The 24388-nt window shown below is 37.5% G+C and overlaps 1 protein-coding gene across 1 annotated transcript in view; it reads left to right on the top strand.

Moving 5' to 3' along the window:
- The window catches only part of vipr1b (vasoactive intestinal peptide receptor 1b), a 111116-nt gene extending 86928 nt beyond the window's left edge, over positions 1–24188 (top strand). Inside the window, exons 6-13 of the mRNA XM_079806886.1 lie at positions 2376–2511; positions 12483–12636; positions 12790–12850; positions 12960–13032; positions 17089–17180; positions 19152–19281; positions 21242–21283; positions 23572–24188. Coding sequence (XP_079663012.1) covers positions 2376–2511; positions 12483–12636; positions 12790–12850; positions 12960–13032; positions 17089–17180; positions 19152–19281; positions 21242–21283; positions 23572–23766 — 883 coding nt within the window. The 3' untranslated portion in view covers positions 23767–24188. The remainder of the gene's footprint in view (positions 1–2375; positions 2512–12482; positions 12637–12789; positions 12851–12959; positions 13033–17088; positions 17181–19151; positions 19282–21241; positions 21284–23571) is intronic.
- Positions 24189–24388: the final 200 nt, after the last annotated feature.

Raw genomic sequence — 24388 nt, 5'->3', positions numbered from 1 at the left:
TTATAACAAAGTGAAAGCAATTGGGAACAACAGGAGGTCCACCTGGCCTGAGGCGCACAGTGCGCAAAAGTCGCCAACTTTCTTTAGAGTCAATAGCTACAGACCTCCAAACTTCATGTGGCCTTCAGATTAGCTCAAGAACAGTGTGTAGAGAGCTTCATGGAATGGGTTTCCATGGCCGAGCAGCTGCTTCCAAGCCTTACATCACCAAGTGCAATGCAAAGTGTGGGATGCAGTGGTGTAAAGCACGCCACCACTGGACTCGTGTTCCGGAGACGTGTTCTCTGGAGTGACGAATCATGCTTTTCTGTCTGGCAATCCGATGGATGAGTCTGGGTTTGGCGGTTGCCAGGAGAACAGTACTTGCCTGACTGCATTGTGCAAGTGTAAAGTTTGGTGGAGGGGGGGTTATGGTGTGGGGTTGTTTTTCAGGGGTTGGGCTTGGCCCTTGGTTCCATTGAAAGGAACACTTAATGCTTCAGCATACCAAGACATTTTGCACAATTTCATACTCCCATCTTTGTGAGAACAGTTTGGGGATAGCTCTTTCCTGTTACAACTTGACTGCGCACCAGTGCACAAAGCAAGGTCCATAAAGACATGGATGAGCAAGTTTGGTGTGGAGGAACTTGACTGGTCTACACAGAGTCCTGACCTCAACACGATAGAACACCTTTGGGATGAGCGAGCCAGACCTTCTTGTCCATCAGTGCCTGACCTCACAAATGTGCTTCTAGAAGAATGGTTAAAAATACCCTTAAACACACTCCTAAACCTTGTGGAAAGCCTTCCCAGAAGAGTTGAAGCTGTTATAGCTGCAAAGGGTGGGCAAACTCCACAGTAAACCCTACATATTAAGAACGGGATGTCATTAAAGTTTAAAGTTAATGTGCATGTAAAGGCAGATGTCCCAAAACTTTTGGAAATATAGTGTACATTTAATACAATGTACTAATACAAGTTCAAAAGTGCTATCCATTATTGTAAATGCTCTAACATGATCATGAACATTTGTAAATACTAACATTAGGAAATGCAGTAAAAGCATATTGTTCACTGTTAGTTCATGTTAGTTAATGCATTATCTAATGTTATCAAATGAGACCTTATTGTAAAGTGTTACCAAAAGACTTAAGCCAATAAACTTAAAAATTAGCTATTGGAAAACATGTTTACGCTAAGACCTCTTGTGGTGAGATAATGACATTACATATGTGCCAATAGTTTATGTACATTTTTTAAATATGATTTTCATAATGAGGAACTGGCTCCTGAGGTAATATTTGCATGTATAGAGACTAAATGCAAAATCAGCATTGTGTTGTGTATTTTGCTTTGTGAGAAGTATTACCGTTTAAAGTTTAAGGTCAGTTAGATTTTCTTTTCTTTTAACAGAAATTACTACTTCAGCAAGTATGCCTTAAATTTAAATTTCAAATATATTTTGTTCTGTTGAACTTTCTGTTCATCAAAAAATCCTGAAGAAAATGCATTGTTTATTAAGCAGCACAACTGTTTTCAACATCGATAAAAATAAATAATTTTTGTTTTCTGAAGAATCGTGTGACACTGAAGATTGAAAATGTAAATAATATTCCACAATATTACCTTTTTTTATAAAAAAAAATATGACAATGTGATTTGTTTTGATTATTCTGATAGGAAACCCAGGAATCCGTTTGCAAAAAATTATGCAACATTTTTATCCAAGCAACATATTTTTCTTTTTTTTGTGGGGGGGATTATTGTCTTGTATTATGTTATAATCTAACAGTCTTTTCAGCATGGCAGCTTTGTAGACTTGTCAGTATTTTAGAGTATGACTGTAACATACTGTAAAATATTAATCTTTTCTTTGCAGAACCCAGTGTTTAAACAAAGTATCCTCTATTTTACAAGTGTGGGGTATGTTCAGGGTGTTCTGGGATAACAGAGTGCAGAATAGTTCCCCCATAAAATTAATATCATGTCATTTTCTCACTCTTGTATTCCTCCAAACCCATATGACTTACTTTCTTCCATTAAGTATATGCAGTATGGTCAGTATTTTGACTGCGTGCCATAGCTTGATAATTTTAAATCAGCATGTTGGACATTAAATGAGCTACCTTGAGTTTAAAATCAGATTGTTTACAGTGAAGAGAAATGTGTGTGAAATGGGCAAAAAATTGCAACAAATTATCTATTTAACAAACCTCTTTCAAGGACCAGAAAGCTCAATTAGGATTTCATTTGTGGTGTAATTAGCTGTCATTTTTCCGTTATTAGTTCCGAGGACGGGGTGTAATTAGGGGACAGGGGACTTCTCAATCAGCTTAACATATTCTAGATTCAGTCCGTAAGTGTGGCTGATTGTATTCCTTGTATTCCCTCAGGAAACTCCACTGCACTCGTAACTACATCCACATGCACCTGTTCGTGTCCTTCATTTTGAAAGCCGTTGCTGTCTTCGTCAAAGATGCGGTGCTGTATGATGTTGTTCAAGAGTCTGACAACTGCTCCACTGGCTCTGTAAGTTCATTATTGCACAGTCTATTCATTTATTTTTCCATGGATCCCTCAGCAGTCTGTAATAGTTTCAATTAGCAAACCGTGTGAGATCCACATGCAGCAAACCAAGTATTCATCTAGCATTGTTAGTAATCAACGTAAATATAGTCTGTACCAGCTGATCATGTTTACATTTTTTCATACTCACGGGTCTCGTGGTGTGTTAACAGAAGTGGCTTGGGCCTCTCAACTGTTATGTCTGCTGCTAAACCTCCATGGGCATAACTTCACACTCGCTGCTGAATTTTTTGCTGTTGGTGACCTCTGTTTGAACCATCTTGCCAAAATGCTGGTTCCAGTCATTCCGGATGGCGTGTACTCCCAATGTTATTGTTGTAGCCCCTCTAGCCAATTCAATTTCACAGATTTTTCTTTCACAACATTGCCAAATCACAAGATGTGATGTGAATTTTGGGTTGGTTTTTTTTACACTGACACCATGGGGGATTTATTTTGTGCTAGTTTTACACGGTGCTGACTGGTTTGCTAGTGTCCCACTAAGCTTGTTGTCTAGTTTAACCAGAAACATTTCCAGAAACTCCACAAGGACCAAAGCTTTGACCAGTCTCATTAGCTAGGTTTTGCTTAAACCAACAACAGCCCCAATCAACCAACAAACATTTGTGAAAGCAGATAGGGCAGTGGAAAACTAAAAAAAGTAGGTAAAAGAGTAACAGGGACAAAATTAAAATTAGACCATGCAAGTATAAATTGTAAAAAGCAGGTAAAAGAGTGTCTGAGACTAAATTAAAATTAGAGCATACAAGTGAAATAGCAAAACAAGTAAAAGTAGTAAAAAGCAAATAAAAGAGTGACAGTAACCAAATCAAAATTAGACCATACAAGTGAAACAGCAAAAATAGTAAAACAAAATAGTAAAAAGCAGGTAAAAGAGTGTGACCAAATTAAAATTGGACCATGCAAGTAAAACAGCAAAAGTAGTAAACAATTAAATAAAAAAACAGGTAACAGTGACAACATTAAAATTGGACCATGCAAGTAAAATAGCAAAAGCAGTAAAAAATTAATAAAAAGCAGGTAACAGTGACAACATTAAAATTGGACCATGCAAGTAAAACAGCAAAAGTAGTAATTTTTAGTAGTAAGTAGTAACTGACACTTTTCAGTAAAAGTGTCAGTAACAAAATTTAAATTAGACCGTGCATGTAAAACAGAAACAAGCAAGTAAAAAAATTAAATAAAATAAAAAACAGGTAAAAGAGGAACAGTCAAAATTCAAATTTGACCATGCAAGTATAAATTGTAAAAGGCAGGTGAAAGAGTATCTGTAACAAAATAAAAATTAGACCATGCAAGTAAAACGGCAAAACTATTAAAAGTAGTAAAAAGCAGATAAAAGAGTGACAGTGACCAAATTAATATTAGACCATGCAAGTAAAACGGCAAAACTGGTTTCCATCTAGACCTGCACCAGACGAGCCTGGAGCAATTCATGCTGGTTTTAGTTTGATTAGTCGAATATTCGAACAAAATGTTCACAATATTTAAAGTTCAAGCAAAAAATCTAGTTTTTAATGTTCTTGTTATGTCTTTGTGGTGTTTTTAATATGCTTTAAGACAAACCATGTGCAAATTCATAAGTCAACACCAGGGGCGATTCTAGGATTTTCATTTTAGGGGGGAAAAAAATGGTAACACTTTAGTTTAGGGTCCAATTCTCACTATTAACTAGTAGCTTATTAGTATGCATATTAGGATATTGGCTGTTTATTATTACTTATACTTATAAAGCAAATATGAATGCATTATTCTGCATGACCATATTGTACATCCCTTAATCATACAATGGCAGGTTTATAATCACTGAGATCTCAAATGTGAGGTTTGGGGGGCTTTGCCCCTTGAGAAAATTTTGATTTCTATGATCTACATGTGCATTTTAAAATGTTCTGAACGCCAAAAAAATGTATGACAATAGCTGGAAAACCATGTCAGTGGGCAGATATGACTGATAAAGTTTTTCCATTTTTGTCAGTGAAGAAAGTAAACATATGTTTAACTGATATTTATATGTTTTATGAATCATTTTTGTAGACATGTTAATTTACTGAAGGCTAACAGGAAAGCTAGGTAACTAAGTGTATTAAATTAATTCACAATATGCACACATTCATTACTTATCTTATGCCCAACAGGCTGAAAAAAGTTGAGCTTTTTTATTTACTGAGAGCTACACATGGAATTATAAATTTTACAATATGCACACATTTATTACTAATATTACTTTGTTAATACTTCTTGTTTGTTAATTATATTATAAATGACATTACATAGGCCTATTTCAAATCAAAATGGCAAATTAGACAAAAGTTTACTAATTTGCGTGAATATTTTTGTCATTTGTTTAACATTTCTGACTTAAAGAAGCAGCTGTCAAATATGAAATGTTTAGTTTAGCTACTTACATATCTCGCACTTGACGTCGAGTCCTGCTGCTAAAATTCGCGCTCAGCCTCAGCAGCTTCTGTGTGAGCATAAAGCCTAGTCTGATTTGATTGGTTTTCTCAAATATTTTGACATTGATGAGCGGTGACAGACCAATGAGGCTCAGATCAACACACACACCTCTGCTTCTGACGTGCGCCCTGTTCGGCACCGCTGCGGATTGAAGAACAAGCTGATTAACGCAGATTAAAAGATGGGACGAAGCCTCCTGCCAGTTTCAGATGTTTGAAAGGTTAATCACACATTTTTTTAGGGTGGCTGGACAGCTGTTGTGAGTGAGTGGAGGCGGGGCTAATTAGCATATTCATAGTTCCTCGCATACTAAATGAAGCAAGGGTGTAGAGTCATTTTCAAGCTATTTTAAGGCATGAAGAAGTTTTTTTTTTCACTGGAAAAACATTTAAATATGTCGTTGTGGTGATCAAAGATGAGTTTTAAGGGATAACATTATTGACTACAAGGCGACTTTAACAGGGTTGTGGCAATCATCAAAGCCTGACTGCTAATAATAGTGAAGGACGTTTTCTGAGATGACTCAGCTGTTGAGTTGACAAAGAAACATAAATCTCTCAATGAAAACCTGGCTCCTTATCACAGTGTATAGAGTGAGTGTACTTCTAAAGTGAAGTAACCCGTGTCCAGTTTTCAGATCATGTGTCTCTCAATGTTGGCAGTTTGAGCAAGAATTTACAATAGATCAAGGCCGCCTGGGAGATCTTCCAAAATATAATGCTCTTTCACACTGAGCTCTGGATTTTTAAATGCAACTTCCAGAAATAATTATTTTTTTATCTTAACGATGATTAGGTAGAAAAAGGTCTGAAATGGCCTGAAACGCTGTGACAGAAAGGATGCACACGTTTAAATGTGGACAGTCTAATTGAGTAAATTCATGTCGCTCCAGGCTTATATGACTTTTTTCTGTGGAAGAAAAAGTCAAATGAAAGTATCTATGAAAACTGTTTCTACCTCAGAATTTACAATAAAAAAATAGTCACAAGAAATTCTTCCATATTGTTATTTAGTGGCAAAACAAATGAATAGCAATCTCCTGACATAAATTGGAAGAGTTTACATCTCTATCTGCGAAAATTCATAGTAATCACTGGCTGTCAGTTCAATTTGACATACATTTTCTTGGCTAAGATTTGAACAAATGTTTTCTTTCACGCCTTACAGAGCCTATAGATAACAATGCTACTCACTCTCTTTTATAAACTTTGTCTGCATACACAAATATGACTATCTACTGTGGAATCAGTGAATATTCACAGCTAGGTTATGTGTTAATCTGCCTTATTAACGTTATTCTCACCTTTAAATAACAGTAGACCCATGGGGAAAGGCAGAATGACTGATTTCCGGAAAACAGTGTAACAAAAAGTATTTGTCGCAGTGGTTTTATGCATGATACATAATACATACATTATAAAAGGTAGTTTAGAGGTTCGTCTCAGCAGAAGGTGTTTGTTTGCCATTTGTGTGGTTGAGCCTGCGGCGAAAGCTTTCTATCTATTTCAGGGACCGCGTGCCCTGAGCAAGAGGCTGCGGCTCTCAGAGTAATTTGGGATGATTTGTGTGCATTAGAACTATGAGCCGGATCCATTCATCCTGCGCTGCCTCATTTTACAAGCCCAAAAGGAGAAAGCATCATTCAGAGCCTTCTGCTGTCTAAACTGTCGATTGATTCATCCACCCAATTCTTTTCTTCTGCCTGTAAGGCATGCGCTCTCATTTTGAGCGTGTTGCAGAGAGAAACAGAGTTTAAGATGTGTGAATCTGTCTATCATCCTCAGATCACGGAGCTCAAAGAAGTATTTTTAGAAAGACTTGAGAGTTTTATTATGTACAAAACGAAAAAAAATTTCAACGTCAAGGTGGGTGTCAGTCTTTTGGAAACCCTATATAATTAGAGTCCACCAGATCCCATTAGGTGCTTTCAGGAACAAGGTTTGAGGTTGGTAAGATTTTAAAATGTTTTTGAAAGAAGTTATTCTCACTCTTATTCTCACCAATGCTGCATTTATTTGATCAAAAATACAGTAAAACATTAATGTTGTAAAATATTATTACAATTGCTCTATTTGAAACTGACCCCAACATTTTGAACAGAAGTGTATCATGTACATGGCAAGGAAAGATACATTAATTCAATTAAATTAATATTTAGTTATTCATATTTTTTCTTCTCGCTTCTTGGACTCTAGTTTAAAACTTCCTGAACTAACCATCTTGCACAACGTTTATTGCAGTTTCATTGATATGAACATCACAGATCATTAGCTGTGTTCAAACTGTTGTAGCACCACATCTAGATGTCAGGGTTGTATGGAAGTAAAATAATGACAAATGTATTTGAATTGCACTAACTGAAAAATAAATCCATTGCATTAACAGTGCTTGCACGCTCTTTTGTTCTTGTGATATGTTGTATGTGTGGAGCGTGGTGTTTGGATCTCTGCACTTCTGCCTAGTTCGGTTTTGGTTCAGTGTCAGGGTTTTTGTCTTGTTTGGTGTAAGCACATGGCTTGTCATGTTTGTTTCTATGTGCCATGTGCTCTCCCAACCCGTTCTCACTCCCAAGGCGTCAAAATCTGAAGCATGGTCAAGTGCCTTCCGCGTCACAATCATAGACCGTAAAAAAATATGGACTACGCGACTTCATTGAATTCCGCTGACCAGAGTTGAAGCTTTCATAGGCCCGCACACAGCGCTGACATCTTGGGACAGAGTCTGCGCAGTAGCGATCTCGGGACCGGAGTTGCGCAGTAGAGAGCAGGATGTAGAGGCGCGATTATCAAAAGCCCGCCCACACTCTCACATATAAAGAACAATTCATTATTTTGGTGTGAAATAAACAGTTATAGAACCCCCCCCCCCCCCCCCCGTTTTTATAGTATCAAATAACTAACTAAAACTAAATGAAATCATCGTGATAAAAACTGCCTAAAATGACAGAAACCATCTTTAGGAAACAATTATTTGAAGTGTAATTGAATTGTTTAGTGTGTCTCGCGTCCATTCTAATACATGAAGAGGTGGGGTTTAGGAGCTATACTGGGACCAGCCACCGGGGGGCGATCGAGGCGCGGAGTAGAGCCCTGCGCGGGACTGTTTTCTTCATCCCGCTCCCGCCCGCACCCGCCGCATTTCTGACCATTACCGCCCGCTCCCGCAACGTATGTGTTACACTCCCGCCCGCTCCCGCAATATGTATGTCCACTCCCGCCCGCACCCGCAAAACTCTGAGAATTTATTCCCGCACAATAATAGAGATGCATTGATTTTGTGTCTTCTCCCGTCCCGCAGGAAAAAAAACCCACATATTTGTATTGATATTATTAAAGAGATTCATGGGGTTGTTTGTTTCGTTTCCCTGGCCTGCATGTAAAAAAAAAAAAAAAGACAAATACATTCAAATATAATTTCGTTTTTATCAAAAACTTTGCACATAAAAATAGACTGCTTTGCAAAACAGAAAACAGAAAAACAGATTGAGAAACAAAAAACAGATCCCAATTCGTCGGTCAGTTCCGACGTAACGTTACGTCGAACGTGACCGACTGAAAGGAAACCTGAGAAAACATGCTTCAACAGAACGTAATGTGAACACAAAATAGCAAACGGACATTTAGAAACAATCCATTTCCACTCACTAAACTTCTATGTATTGTTTGTCAAAAACACCAAACAGTCAACTTGACCTGCAGGGAGTGCTGAGCGTTTTTGGTGAGGTATGATCAAGTAGCTATGTATTTGCCAGCTGCGCAATATGTGGATACATATAACGTTATACTGCATGATTTTGCCTACCAAAACAATTGAGAAACTTCTCCAAATGTCAGACTTTCCTTGCTTAGCTTTTGTGCTGTAAATACCTCGTTTGAGGTTCTTTTCTACATCATCTATTGACGTCTTCTCCATCATGTCATTAGGCAACCTCCCTATCCCGCCAATTCCCGCGGGGTTTTTTTTTAGCCGCCCATTCCCGCCCGCAGCAAAATTCAAACCGCCCGCTCCCGCGAGATTTGCGTTGGGTCCCGCGGGACCCGGCGGGACTCAATCCCAATGCAGCCCTCTAGCGCGGAGGCTTCAGTTTCTGACAGGAGTGCTACAGGCTTGGTCACAATGAAGACACTAAAGGTACCCCTAGGTGTCAATTTTCGACACACTGGATGCTCCATTCATTTTAATGAGAAACCTTTGGCGTCAAACACAGACACGTTGGGCATGGGAACATTATCGTCATGATGATCATATATTGGGTTATGATTATGCCATTATGACATGTTGGAGTGTGACTCTCAGTTTAATCAGCCAGCATAATTTTATTTAAATTTATTTTATTTACGCTATTTAGACACGTTTTAACATGTAACCCAACCTCATCCCATCCCTAAACCTACCCATTTGTGTGTTATATGATATAAAACAGATATAACAGGCAGATATGACTTCATGCACAATTTATTCAAAAAGTACGAATATTCCAAGTGTGCATGGAATATAATGTGTCTGAGGCCAAACGATTGATTTGTGTGAAGAAAATCCCCAAAAGCGATCAGCGTCTTCATCCGTCGAAGATCACGAACACATTAAATGAAAAAAATTGCCGCCCATTACGTCAGTTTTCATAGTGAAATTGCATTGGCTCTCGTGTGTCTCGTGACCAATTGCGTCATTACATCAGCTTTGATTGTAAAATGTCATTGGCTCTCGTGTGTCGTGTGACTGATGCGTCATGCTTAAGAGTCGTGTGCAGTGTTGGGCACGTTACTTTAAAAAAGTAATTAGTTATAGTTACTAGTTACTTCTTACAAATAGTAACTGAGGTAGTAACTGAGTTACATCATTATAAAAGTAACTAATTACCAGGGAAAGTAATTACTGCGTTACTTTTTTTTTTTTTTTTTCAAATGTTCAAATATGTCAAATACTTGGATGCCCCCAATATTAGATATGTTAAATGAATGAATTGGACACTAAATAGAATAAATTATTATTATAAAACATTGTACATTAATGTACACTATTGTAATGTTGCTGTGGGACAATGTGAGAGACACCTATCAAATTCAATGCATTATTGTAAATATTATCAGTAGGCCTACTATAGTGTAAATATTATCAGTACTATACTTTCCTTTGGTAGTGGAGCTCACGTTATCACCTGGGTTTTTAGCCACTAATTTTGTGGCATATGATGATGTGAGGCGCTTCAGAATCACTTGCCACTGCCGTGGAGAGACTCTTTCTTCCTGGGCATAAGTTGCACGTTACATAAATATTCTTACCTTTCACCTCAACGAGGGAAAAGTAGCGCTTATACTCCCAGTTTGCGAAAGCTACCTTTGAAGTCGTTGGACCATCGCTGCATATGCGTGTGTGTGTGTGTGTGTGTGTGCGTGTGTGTGTGTGTGCGTGTGTGTGTGTGTGAACCATAGGCCGTGAAAAAAAATAGGTGTGAACTCAACCTATCAACCTTATCTCCCACCCACCAATCATCATCAGTGATGTGTACCACCGCACCCACCCCCAACACGCATGGCTGGTGCGCGCGCACATGCACACACACACACACACACACACACACGTTGCAGGTCCGACTGACAGAGAGCCTGTTCGGATGAAAAGCGCTTCAGTGAGCTCAATTATAGTAATGCGACTAACGCCGCATTTTTTTCCTCAGTAACGCTAACGGCGTTGTAACAGGAGAAACAGTAATTCGTTTGATTACTCGTTACTGAAAAAAATTATTCCGTTAGTAACGCCGTTTATCTGTAACGCCGTTATTCCGATCACTGGTCGTGTGTATTATTTTAATGAAATGTGAATGAGTGCGTTCACAGAGCGGCGGGATCATCATCTCAGCGATTAAAACATCAACTCTGTTCTTTACATGAAGATATCGTATGACTTCAGAAGACTTGAAATGCAACACGAGTTAACAGTTTTATACTGTTTTTGGTCAGTTTTTGCAATAAATACCTGTGACTGTACTTGTATTTGCCTGTTACGTGTTTTATATTGTTTAGAAGTGGGTAGGTTTAGGCCGCATTGGGTAAACAACTGAAATGAATGGAGCTCCCAGCGCGTCGATACAGTGCCGCCTAGGGGTGCCTTTAGCATCTTCATTGTGATGCGGAAGGCACTGGACCATGCTTCGGATTTTGACGCCTTGGGAGTGAGAATGGGTTGGCTCTCCTGTCTTCTCTTAACCCCGTCCTACTTGTTTCCAGTCCACCAGGAATGGTGTTTCCAGACATTTATATGAGCCTGATTTCAATGCCGGGGAAATACATAAAGCAAATTTGTCTGTGAATGCTTTAAATAAATACAAGATAGGTAGGTCTAAATCCGGGTGAATACTATCAATGTTATATATCAATATAATATATAATCAATATATATCGTCATATCATCCAGCCCTAAAGTTTATGTCAGTGTTTATTTAAAAACACCCAATTATGCAGAATTTAAGATGGCAAATATTTAATTGATCAGTTGTCTATAAAATATATAACAATACAATATATATGTTTTTAATTCAATTCAACATTTTGACACAATGATAATTGCAAATCCACTCCCTCTATTTATTCTCCATGTGTTTGCAGTCTTGTACAAGTTTGTTGTCAATAATCACAGCGTTCCAGCCGTGTCCTGCTCCCTGCCTTGTCTTGCTCTGCCCTGCTGGTGTATTTGGATCCAAAGTTTTCCCTGAAAACTTTTTATTTTCTCATTTACTAAAAAGCCTGTTGTTTCTGCAATCTGAGCTCTCACCTCATCCCTTACCTCAAACCTGACACTAGAGGCCTCGCCACGGTATTTTGTTTATATTGAAGAGCTTGAAGTTATGAGTCATTATTAATTCCTTCTGCTCTTGAGCATGAGGACATGGCATTTTCAGCGTGATGCTGTATCTTTGCTCTTTTCTTTTTGCCTTCAACCACTTACACTGTCCTGTCTGATTTCATTCCATTGTGTTTGTCTCACAGTTATTTGTTTATAGTCTTCCTGCAGTCTGCCTGCCATGTCTCACTGTCCTCCCGCAACAAACTCCTCTCTACATCCCACTGGTTCTACCCAAACAGAACCCCTGCTTTCATGAAAGCCTATTACCAGCGCTTAAACTGTTATTCTGGAAGTGAGAGGAACCCAAAAAAGGGGAGCACTAGCTAGGCAATGCATGACATACATAATTCCCTACAATGATTAGGGTTTGTAATGTGTAATCACTCAATGGTAGTACTCAACATATGTAGTTAGTTATTTGGAAACAATCTAAAATTATAATTTTTACATATATGCATATTCAGTAGTCGCACTGCAGCAAGGATGTTATACAATTTGCTATCATCGTGGTAATTATCAATCTGCACCTATACTCCGCCAAAAGATGAGCACTCAAAGGTGTGAATGACTTCTTCAAAGTAATTTCCAATTCCTCTGTCTCTGATTTTCAGGTTGGCTGCAAAGCTGTGATTGTCTTTTTCCAGTATTGCATTATGGCAAGCTTCTTCTGGCTCCTAGTGGAAGGTCTGTATCTTCATACTCTGTTGGCCGTCTCCTTCTTCTCCGAGAGGAAGTACTTCTGGTGGTACATTATGATTGGTTGGGGTAAGTGTCATAGTACTTATGTGCATCTGTTTCTTTGTTAATCTTCTTACTCACCCTTTTGTTAACCTTTGCCATACTGATTATGTCAGTAAGCCATACAAAGCGACTGACTGAAACAGACTGAATTGACATTCTCATTTTACCTCGCTGCAGGAGGCCCAACGATTTTCATCATGGCTTGGAGCTTCACCAAGGCTTACTTCAAAGATGTGGGGTAAGATAAACACATTAGTCAAAGGCCTAAATGATTTTATGTAAAAATCAAGACATAAAATAATGCAAGCAAAAATGTATACATGACATTTGTATGCCCTTTTTTTCAGATGCTGGGATATAATTGAAAATTCCGACCCTTTCTGGTGGATCATCAAAACACCGATATTAGCTTCAATTCTGGTGAGATTCCCCTTTGTCTCCTACTGTATCTGGCATATCAGCATTACTATAATGATACTGTCTATACACTGTAAAAAAAAAAAATTCAATTGAAAATTTTCTAGTGACCGATCATATATTCATATTGCATATAGTACTTTCTCTTTTTATGTTATTTTTAATTATTTATATATATATATATATATATATATATATATATATATATATACAGGGAGTGCAGAATTATTAGGCACGTTGATTTTCTGATCATATTTTTTTTCCAGGCACATTTGACCAATTCCAAATCACAGTAATCCTAATAACTACTATTGATTTAGTATTTAATAATGTATAAGTGATATATAATTGTTCATGAAGGCTGGAAATGAAAAACACCTTATATTCAGGTGTGCAGAATTATTAGGCATGTTTTCTTTTACAGATAAATTGAGCCAAAAAAGAGATTTAACTCAGATTGAAAAGTCAAAAAGTATTAAATGCCCATGAGAAGGATGCAATACTAATGCAATACTAGACATTGCAGTTAAGGCGTGACCATTGGACAGTGAAATGCTCGTTGGGTCAGCAGGGTCAGACAAAAACATGTGGCGGAGAAAAGACACCTATTAACCGCAAAAGAATTAAGAATTAAGGTAAAGAATTAAGGGTGAAACCATCAGGAACCCTTTAGTCTCCAGCGCCACCATTTTCCAGAGCTGCAACCTACCTGGAGTCTCCATAAGTGCAAGGTGTCAGGATCTCAGAGACTTCAGTTAGGTAAAGAATCCTAAAAAATTACCCCCACTAGATAAGAATCACAAGCTGAAGTGTTGTAAAATACATGAAGCCTGCTTTTTTATAGACTCCAGGTAGGTTGCAGCTTTGGAAAATGGTGGCGCTGGAGACTAAAGGGTTCCTGATGGTTTCACCCTTAATTCTTCACCTTAATTCTTAATTCTTTTGCAGTTAACAGGTGTCTTTTCTTCACCATCTGTTTTTGTCTGACCCTGCTGACCCAACAAGCATTTCACTGTCCAATGGTCATGCCTTAACTGCAATGTCTAGTATTGCATTAGTATTGCATCCTTCTCATGGGCATTTAATACTTTTTGACTTTTCAGTCTGAGTTAAATCTCTTTTTTGGCTCAATTTATCTGTAAAAGAAAACATGCCTAATAATTCTGCACACCTGAATATAAGGTGATTTTCATTTCCAGCATTCATGAACAATTATATATCACTTATACATTATTAAATACTAAATCAATAGTAGTTATTAGGATTACTGTGGTTTGGAATTGGTCAAATGTGCCTGGAAAAAAAATATGATCAGAAAATCAACGTGCCTTATAATTCTGCACTCCCTGTATATATATATATATATATATATATATATATATATATATATATATATATATATATATATATATATATATATATATATATATATATATATATATATATATATATATATATATATATATATATATATATATATATATATATATATATATATATATAGCTTAAACTAAATGTTCCATTTCCTTGTTCTATTAATATCTTTTCAAAATGTTTTATGTGATTTGTATTCATAAATAAAAAATATATTTTTAAAAATATTTATACAAAATGTTTTATTAAGCTCTTAATTCATAATATGAATAATATATAAGGATTATTCAATTCAATTGAATGGAATTTTACTATTAATCGAAATGCGTAAATCTTGAAAAAAGGCTTAAACATTTTCTTGAGTGTGTGTGAGCAAGCTCCTAATAATTATTGTGAAAACTTCATAGCAATCTTTGTTGTACAATTTTTTCTGCTTATTTATACCCTTACAATATAATGATTTGCCTTATTGCTGAGTGTTAAGATTTAAGAAACACAAAACCTGTTGACGTATGTGCCAGGTGATGTTTCCCTCCAGGGATTTACATTATACATGAAATATCAATAAGGGCTAAAAGGTGTGAAAAACACTCTTAAAAGCCCTTCTTGGCTTTTCTTTTAAGAGGTTAACAGGAAAGAGTGAAGCGAGAGAGAGAGCGAGAGAAAGAGAGAGAGAGATCTATCCCTCTAATCGAATGTTTATGTCGATTTATTTATAGTGTCTGGTATTTGCTATTTTAGGCTGGGAAACTGAGGCACTTCTTGTCTACCTTCACTCAGACATGCCTATTGCACTGTTATTGCTTGTTTTTGCTAGTCAGAAAGTAAACAGTCTTAATACCGTCCATCTTGTTTACTTAGAGTTAATGTTGTCTGTCTCATTGCCGTCTTAAAGGTCCCATGGCATTAAATTTTCATTTTATGAGGTTTTTCAACATTAATATGAGTTTCCCTAGCCTGAATATTCTCCCCAAGTGGATAGAAATGTTGATCGGTGTAAACCCGAGTTCTGGCTGTCTTTCTCTGCCTTTGAGAAAATGACAGCCCAGACGAGCCAATCCTGAAGTCTCCTGGTTTGACGTCCAAGCAGGAGCGGTTCCCTCCCTTTCCTCCGCCCAGAGAATCTGGCACGCCCATGCAAGCGCTCGAGAGAATAGAGACCATTGCTTGTGAACGAGTGAACGCTGGCAGTTTCTCAGTGTTTGGATGTACAAATGAAAACAGAAGTCTTTTTTCAGTTCCTTCTGATCTGTGATCAGTGATTTCTGATGTGTAGCTAATTATTTATTATTCGTGCACACGTAGCTCTCTCTCTCTCCAGACAGAACGGTGTTTTCTATCTTGTGAGTCAGTGTTTTTGTACGTCCTCGTCACGTCTATCGGTTCTAAAATGTGCATACAGTCTTGAGTTTCTGCTCAACATCGGCAGAGTCAGATCTTTAGAGATAAACTTCACACACGCCGAAGCCAGGCTGCACTGGCCGGTGGCCTTCAACATCCCCGACCCCCAGTACTGCATCTGGCCCACAGCGGAGGCACCAAACGCGGCGCGAGATTAAGCAGAAGGGGGGTAAGCGTGAGCATATCCGGGCTAGCCAACCTAGCCCCACAATAAACTGGATTACATTCGATTACTGCTGTTGTGTCTTTGTTTGCGCTGTGTACTCAATAAGTGTACTGAATAAAATTCACTGACGCTTTTATTTTATTTTAAAAATAATGCTATTATCAACACTTACTTTTAACTCGTTCATCTCGACAGCTGTAATGGTACTTTGCATGTGTTACAAAGTTGGTAATAATGATGAAGACGGACTCGGCGTGACTGGGACTCGTGTTTATTCAGAACTCTCAGATACAAACACAATAAACTCGCGCTGACTGACAGCGCTCTCATAACTCAGTAGGTACTATAAATAATTTTGTTAGCAATCGCTGAACTCCATCTCTGGTAACGTTACATTAGTGATGTCCGGTTCGCGAACGATCTTTCTTTTGAACCAGTTCTTTTTAGTGAACCGAATCAGTTCACCAAATCGGACTGAATCGTTCTAAACGTTTCGCGTCTCCAGTCAGCGCTGATCCATAATTTACTAAAGTTACTAACTTTCTGACATGAGTGACAGTCCCTCCGACTAGAAATAGACTAATAACCTGAAGTATATGCTGTAACTACAACAGTTCAGACATGCTGAGAACTGATGTGAAGTGAACTCAGGTCCATCCGTCTCTCTGGCAGCAGCTCGTGCCTGCTCCTGCCTCGTAGACCTCGTTAAACCACGCCCCCTCCGCTCATTTAAAATGCAAAGATGTCAGCCAATCACAACAGTGGGCGTTTTTACTGAAGTCTCACAGCAGACACGCCTCTTGAAGCAGGGCATTCAGCCACAGGGCAAACAGCAGTATAGAAAAAATGCCTTTTATTTCTAAATTATGACATTTTATGATGTAAAAGTCATACTAACAATATAAGTACACCTCAGGAAACATTATAAAATAATAGAAAAATGCCATGCCATGGGACCTTTAAGGAGGTAGTTTTGTTCTGTACCTTTGCTAGACATCTTTCCTTGCTTGCTTCGAGACAGTAATTATAAACTCTGTGCTTCTGGACCATTGACTTTATGACCCCTCAGTGATTTCAGGAATCTCCAAGCTGTTCTTTTGTTTTTCCACCAACAACAGATGAACTTTATCCTGTTCATTTGTATCATCCGGATACTGCGGCAGAAGATCAACTGTCCTGACATTGGGAGAAATGAATCAAACCAATATTCGTAAGTATTTTGAACTCCATTCAAACAGGTTTTTGCATTGAAATAAAATTCATTCTGTTGAGAAGACCAGCTTGAAATTTAACAACCTGTTCTCACTCCCAAGGCGTCAAAATCCGAAGCATGGCCTTCCGCGTCACAATGAAGACACTAAAGGCACCCCTAGGCGTCACTATATCGACGCGCTGTGTGCTCCGTTCATTTCAATGAGAAACCTTTGACGTCAAACACAGACACATTGGGCATGGGAACGTTATCGTTGTTATGATTTTGCCATTATGACATGTTGGAGTGTGATTCTCAGTTTAATCAGCCAGCATAATTTTATTTACATTTATTTTATTTATGCTATTTAGACACGTTTTTACATGTTATATGATATTATATTCCGGGTGATATGATATTCCGGGTGTTCCGAGGCCAAACGATTGATTTGTGTGAAGAAAATCACCAAAAGCGATCAGCGTCTCCATCCGCCGAAGATCATGAACACATAAAATTTCGAAAATGGCAGAAAATTGCAGATTTCATAGTGAAATGTCATTGGCTCTCGTGAGTCGTGTAAAGAGTCGTGTGTATTACTTGAATGAAATGTGAATTAGTGCGTTCACGGAGCTGCGGGATCATCATCTCAGCGATTAAAACATCAACTCTGTTCTTTACATGAAGATATCTTATGACTTCAGAAGACTTGAAATGCAACATGAGTTAATAGTTTTATATTGTTTTGGTCAATTTTTTCAATAAATACCTGTGACTGTACTTGTATTTTGCCTGTTATGTGTTTTATATTGTTTAAAAGTGGCTAGGTTTAGGGTAGGAGTTGGGTTAGTTGCTCAAAAATATAAAAGTAGCCTTTAAATATTAATAAAACATTAATAAAATCATGTCTGCTTTTACAAATGCAAAGAATCAAATGCGTCTTGATCTGACGCATTGGGTAAACAACTGAAATGAATGGAGCTCCCAGCGCGTCGATATAGTGACACCTAGGGGTGCCTGTAGCGTCTTCATTGTGATGCGGAAGGCACTTGACCATGCTTCAGATTTTGACGCCTTGGGAGTGAGAATGGGTTGAATGTAAAGGGATAGTTCACCCAAAATGAAAATTCTGTCATCATTTACTCACCCTCACATCGTTCCAAACCCATTTGACTTACAGTCTTCTGTGAAACACAAAAAGGAGATGTTAGCCTGGTATGACTGTGAGACATCTTGAAAAAATGTGAATGAGGCTCGAGAACTGCAGCAAAGGTGAAGATGTGAATAGCGACTTACATTTTTTAGTCTTTTCCTCACGTTTTTGAAACTTGAAAATGAATAAATGATGACTGAATATTCATTTTTGGGTGAACTATCCCTTTAAATGCTGGCGAAGATTGGTTAAAGTAGATAAGTGCTGGTCTAGTTGGAGTATGAATAGACCAGCCTGAGGCTAACCAGCAAAACCAGCAGAAAGCCAATTGGCCACGAGAGCCTTGTTGGTTAAGATAGTTATGAAGTCTGATGGGGACATCAGCATCTAAAGCACAACTTCTCCTGTAGACCAGCTATTCTGGTCTTTTCGGCCGGGTAAGGATGGGAGTTACATGAGAAACATTTTAGTTGATGTAATTTTAACACAGGCATAAAATATGGGGATATTTTAGCGGGTCTCTCCAGCAGCGGGTGAGAACCGACTGCACTGCAATCTCATCATCTAAAATGTCAGTGGCTTTCTCCGCCATTGTTCGGATGATTTAATGTCCTTTGTCCTTGAGTAACTCTGCACTGTGCAGTTCGCACAAAACAAGACTCAGTTCTTAAGCACCTGCAATTTTCTACCCAGCATTACTAATGTTGTTATTCCGGTAATATGCTTTTCGATATAACCTGGTAATAATATAATTCTCAGCCCCATGCTGAGTGCAGGTTATGAATGACAACAAGTATCGCGTAAAGCTATTTATGTTTTTTCCCCCTTCTTTTCTATAGGAGGCTGGCAAAATCCACACTTTTGTTGATTCCACTCTTTGGGATAAACTTCATCATATTCGCTTTCATTCCAGAGAACATAAAAACTGAACTGAGGCTTGTGTTTGACCTCATTCTTGGGTCATTTCAGGTACGTCTGATGATTTAATCACTCAAACTAGTTGTAAAAAATAAAAAAGTAGAGCCCAAGCCCATAGTCTCAAGTGACAGGAAATGTTCTCAGGCTAATGGTAGGATTGTTGTTCAGATAGCAGAATAGTTTAATGATGTCTGGTAGAACTGCTCAAGGGTCCTCAAACAGAAAGAGAATCTCAGTCTCACACACTTTAGCTATTGGCTTGTGTGTTTTTTTTTTTTTTTTTTTAATGGCATAGTAATTGGGTGTTTCTTCAACTGTCTGCAACTTTTTACCCTGTAGATGTTTAGAAAATAAACTCTCTTAAATACACTTTTCACTCTCTCATTAGTTTAATCATTTTAATTCATGGACATTTCCACCACATCTTGTGTTTAATTAGACTGGGTAAACCCAGCCTGATCTGCTGGCGATTTGATTTCGCCCTGCAACTCAGTCTGGAAACCTGTACATTCATTTCTACTGCTTCTGTTACACTTTTGCGGGAACCAATCACAGACTGGCAACACAATGACGGATAGAGAAGCGATGGGCCGTTGCCCGTTGATCACACCTCTTGTGGTCTGATTGGTTGAAGAACTATCCAATTACGTACAGAGTCATTTAATTTATGCTCGTTGATCACACCTCTTGTGCAGTAGAAAATACAGAGCAGGCTCCCCAGACCAATGTTCAATCTTAAATTGATTGGTCTGGTGATGAGTGTTTAATGGCATTCTGTGTTGGAAATTATGGTGGTGAAAAATTTTATTACATTTATATACAGTATATAATAGGGCTGTCAAAAGATTAATCGCGATTAATCGCATCCAAAATAAAAGTTTGTGTTTACATAATATATGTGTGTGTACTCTGTTAATTATTATTTATATATAAATACACACACAAGCATGTATATATTTAAGAATTTGTTTTATTTTTATATATAAAACATTTATATTTATATATATTATAGATTATATAAATGTATATACAGTATATACATGCAAATATTTCTTAAATATATACATGAATGTGTGTGTATTTATATATAAATAATAATTAACAGAGTACACACACATATATTATGTAAACACAAACTTTTATTTTGGATGCGATTAATCGCGATTAATCTTTTGACAGCCCTAGTATATATATATAAATGTTTGAGGCATTTTATGCTAGCTTATTTTTTGTATCCTAAATATGTACATTTTTGCATAAATTACAATCCTTTTATATTAACATTTCTATGAACATTTTTGATTCTCATTAAACATAAACACTTTTCAGAACTTTATTAGGATAAACAAAATTCCAGAACTGGAGTCAGAAAGTTGTAATTTTCATAATTTAAATAATTTGTATACAATAAATATTGAAATTATTTATGCTTATTTTACTTTTTGTTAAGATAATCATAGTTTTAAAGAATTTTTTTCACATCTTTTATTTATTTTTTCAATTATATTTTTATAAATCATAATTTTAATTTTATATAATATATAACTTTAATATTAACAAGCCAGAGTAAAATGATAAAATCTATATTTAAAAGCAAATTTGAAAAATAGCAAAAAACAAAACAAAAATAAAAAATGATGACATGGTAAAAAAAGTTTCCAAGACAGTTTTAAATGTGACGTTCATATACAAAAAAACCTGTTCGTTTTAATAAAAAATAAGCTCTGGGCACAAAAAAAAATGCCCCAATTATAAGTTTCTTAGGCAGAGCCACCAGAATGGCTGGCATGAATTCAAGAAGGATCTGCCCCCCTTAGTTAAAAATACTTTTGTCTGCGTCAGGACTAACAAAATTTTTAGGCCACAGTCATAGACAGTCTGTGGGAAATGGGAATCTCTAGACATTTAGCACATTGTCTTTCCTGTGTGTAATGCTTTGAATGAATGGCCTTTTAATGGGTACACTGTACCTACAGTGACGTATAGTAACTTGCTTTCACTTGTTTGACAGGGATTTGTGGTTGCTGTACTCTACTGTTTTCTGAATGGAGAGGTAAGACACAGATGGATGGATGGATGGATGGATGGATGGATAGTGCATTCATTTACAACTGATTAGAAACCACTTCCTATTTTAAAGTTTTATTCAACTTCTCCACAGCTAAAAGCTAAAACCCTGGAAGCCTGTAACTGGCTTATATTGTGTTAGCTCACACAGGCTATAAATAGCTCTTGATGTACTGGCAAAGGTGGCCTATTACTTTGATATATGCATTGATGTTCATAGCGTCTTGGGTCTTCTAGCTTGTACAGATTAAATAAAAGGGTCACAGGTGCAGCCTCTAGCACCAGGTACATTCGAATAATTAAGTGTCTGTGCGCCACATATGAAGTTTAGCAGCTGTTGCACAAACTTACACAGCTTTCTATGTGTAAAATGTCTGTTTTACCTTAAAACCAATCCAGGTTCATTGGAAATATGTGACTGGCTACATTTAAAACAAAAACAAAAAAACACTAAAACTCACAGCTCAGGGTACATTTCGCCACACTTTTCAGGTGAATGAGTACCCAGACATACGATCACAGTAAAAGATTTCGAAGACTTGTAAAATGGCATGGTTATTTCAGTAAATGCTTCAACAATTCGTTTTTTCTCTCACTATCAGTTAGGTTAGAGTAGGGTTTATTGTAGGCGGTATGTTATGTTCAAACACGACAGAGAATGAACCTTTTAATTGGGCCACTCACCGGATATTTCATTTCCGAAATGCTGTGTGTGGCAAACAGGGCGGGGCAAAAGCCGTGGGAACCGAGCAGAGGTGGACAAAGTACATAACTCAATTACGTGAGTAAAAGTAAAAGTACTACTGGTCAAATATTACTCCATTACAAGTGAAAGTTGTAAAGATAGATTTTTACTTAAGTAAAAGTACAGAAGCACTTAAGTATCAAAAGTTAAAGTAAACGCATTATTTTATTATTGTTGCATTGTTGTATGAATGAACGCTGTTCCATCATGGTGGTTTAAGCCAGTCATGCTCCATCTGACATGCTAGCATACCTTGAACTCATTTAAATACTTGTTTAAAAGTTACAAAGCTCTTATCAAAGTCAAAATCATACTAGAAAAGAAAGGTTTCTACATTGTGTTTATTTGACAGGATTAGGTAAAAACATATTTCTGAAAGGACTTCAGTTAACATTATTAGCCCAACTACGTTTTTGCATGCTAACCAACATCATTGTCGAACGTTGCCTATGCGTTAGCGCTGTATCCACAAGGCTATGGCAACTTGCCGAGTAAATCTATAAAAATCATTTGACCGACCATACTTAGTGAACATACCAGTGTTAATTTTGACAGCAAATTTTGATTTAGTTTTAGTCAATCTTTTGACTATAACATTTTAGGAATCTGAATTGTTTTAGTTTTAATTGACTATAATAAGATTTTAGTAGATTCAATAGACTAAAATTCAGTACTTATGGTCTGGCGTCTGAGAGGCAGCTTTCTGTGTGCACTTTCGTGTCGCACTTTTTCAGACTTATCCACGTCTGCTCTTCTGAATTTTAACTTTTAAGTATGACTATGGTTGCGCTGAGAACTGCCGCCTTCTATTTTGCCATCAATTGATTGGTGTTAAAAAAAAAGACTCATTGAACTTCATGTGATCCTACAAGAGTGATTACTGATAGGCTGTCTGCAAAAAAAAACGAATCACGTTTTAAAGAAGCAAACAAATCATCCACTGACTTTCAAAGCGGCCACAACTTTCTACTTCGAGGGCCTTGATAGAAATGTAGTGGAGTAAAAAGTACGATATTTGTCTTTCAAATGTAGTGAAGTAAAAGTCATACGTTTCCAGAAAAAATACTATTCAAGGAAAGTACAGATACTCAAAAAGTGTACTTAAGTACAGTACTCAAGTAAATGTACTTAGTTACTGTCCACCTCTGGAACAGAGCGAGGCCGTTGGCACGATGATAAGCGTCCCCTGCGCGCCACACTGGTCTCGGGTCTCACGGAAGAGCTCCGGATGGATAAAAGGAGGAGTGCAAGACAAGAGAGGACCTGGCCTGGACTTTACGTTGTGTTTTGTTTATGTTGCCGCTTTACTTTCGGTTTGTTGTCAACTGAAAAAAAAAAAAACATATTTCAGGTTTTGCAGGAATGTTGCCAGAGTCACATACTTCCAGTGAGCCTGGGTTGCAAAAAAACACCATTTTACAATCTTAATGTGACTTTTTAATATGAGGTTTGGTTCTGATTTTGTACAACTGTACAGCATGACTGCTTTTTATCCATCACCAATTGATTGGATCCTATCTGTCTCTCAGGTCCAAGCTGAGATTAAGAGGAAATGGAGACGATGGCACCTTGAACGATTTCTGGGTCCCGACACCAAATATCAGCACCCATCCATGGGCAGCAACGGCAACAACTTCAGCACCCAGATCTCCATGCTGACCCGCTGCAGCCCCAAAACTCGCCGCGCCTCTGCGTGTCAGGACGAAACGTCCATCACAGCCTAACCTAGCATCTACAAAGATGTGGTATCGTCACACCAGAATGAGACTGTGAGAGGCCATGCATAATTCCGGTGATGAATTTCAGACTGTATTAGTTCTAGAAATCTTTGGAGGTATGAGCTACTAAATCTGAATATAGCGCAATTTGGTGCCATATAAGTCATTGACGAGGTTCTCGTATGAAAAACTCAATATCAGATCACCTTCTGCAACACATAAACCTGTAAATAAAGCCGCGGTGATCTTCTGGCGAGCAGAGATATTGTAGTTCCAGACTTTTTCTGTCGTTTTGTGCCGACTCGGCTCTGCAGGGACACAGATGCAACAGCTTCATCAAGAATGAATGATGACACGCTGTAGGAAAAAGAGGTTAGGGATTCTCTACCTGGACTGCTCTTATATATTTTTTGCTTGTGGGACAAATTAAAAAAAGAAAAAGAAAAAAAAGATACAAAAAGGCAACCAAAAGTGGATTGTTGAATATCCAATATATGGAGATACACTGTAGAGACCAAATGTGATGTTTCTTCGAAACATGTTCATATTTTTTTTTATCTGAATTTGTTTTCAGATCTGTGTGTGTGTGTGTGTGTGTGTGTGTGTGTGTGTGTGTGTGTGTGTGTGT

This window comes from Gobio gobio (assembly GCF_949357685.1).
Source record: "Gobio gobio genome assembly, chromosome: 23".
NCBI classification, from domain to species: domain Eukaryota; kingdom Metazoa; phylum Chordata; class Actinopteri; order Cypriniformes; family Gobionidae; genus Gobio; species Gobio gobio.
This window is presented reverse-complemented; position numbering and strand designations above follow the sequence as displayed.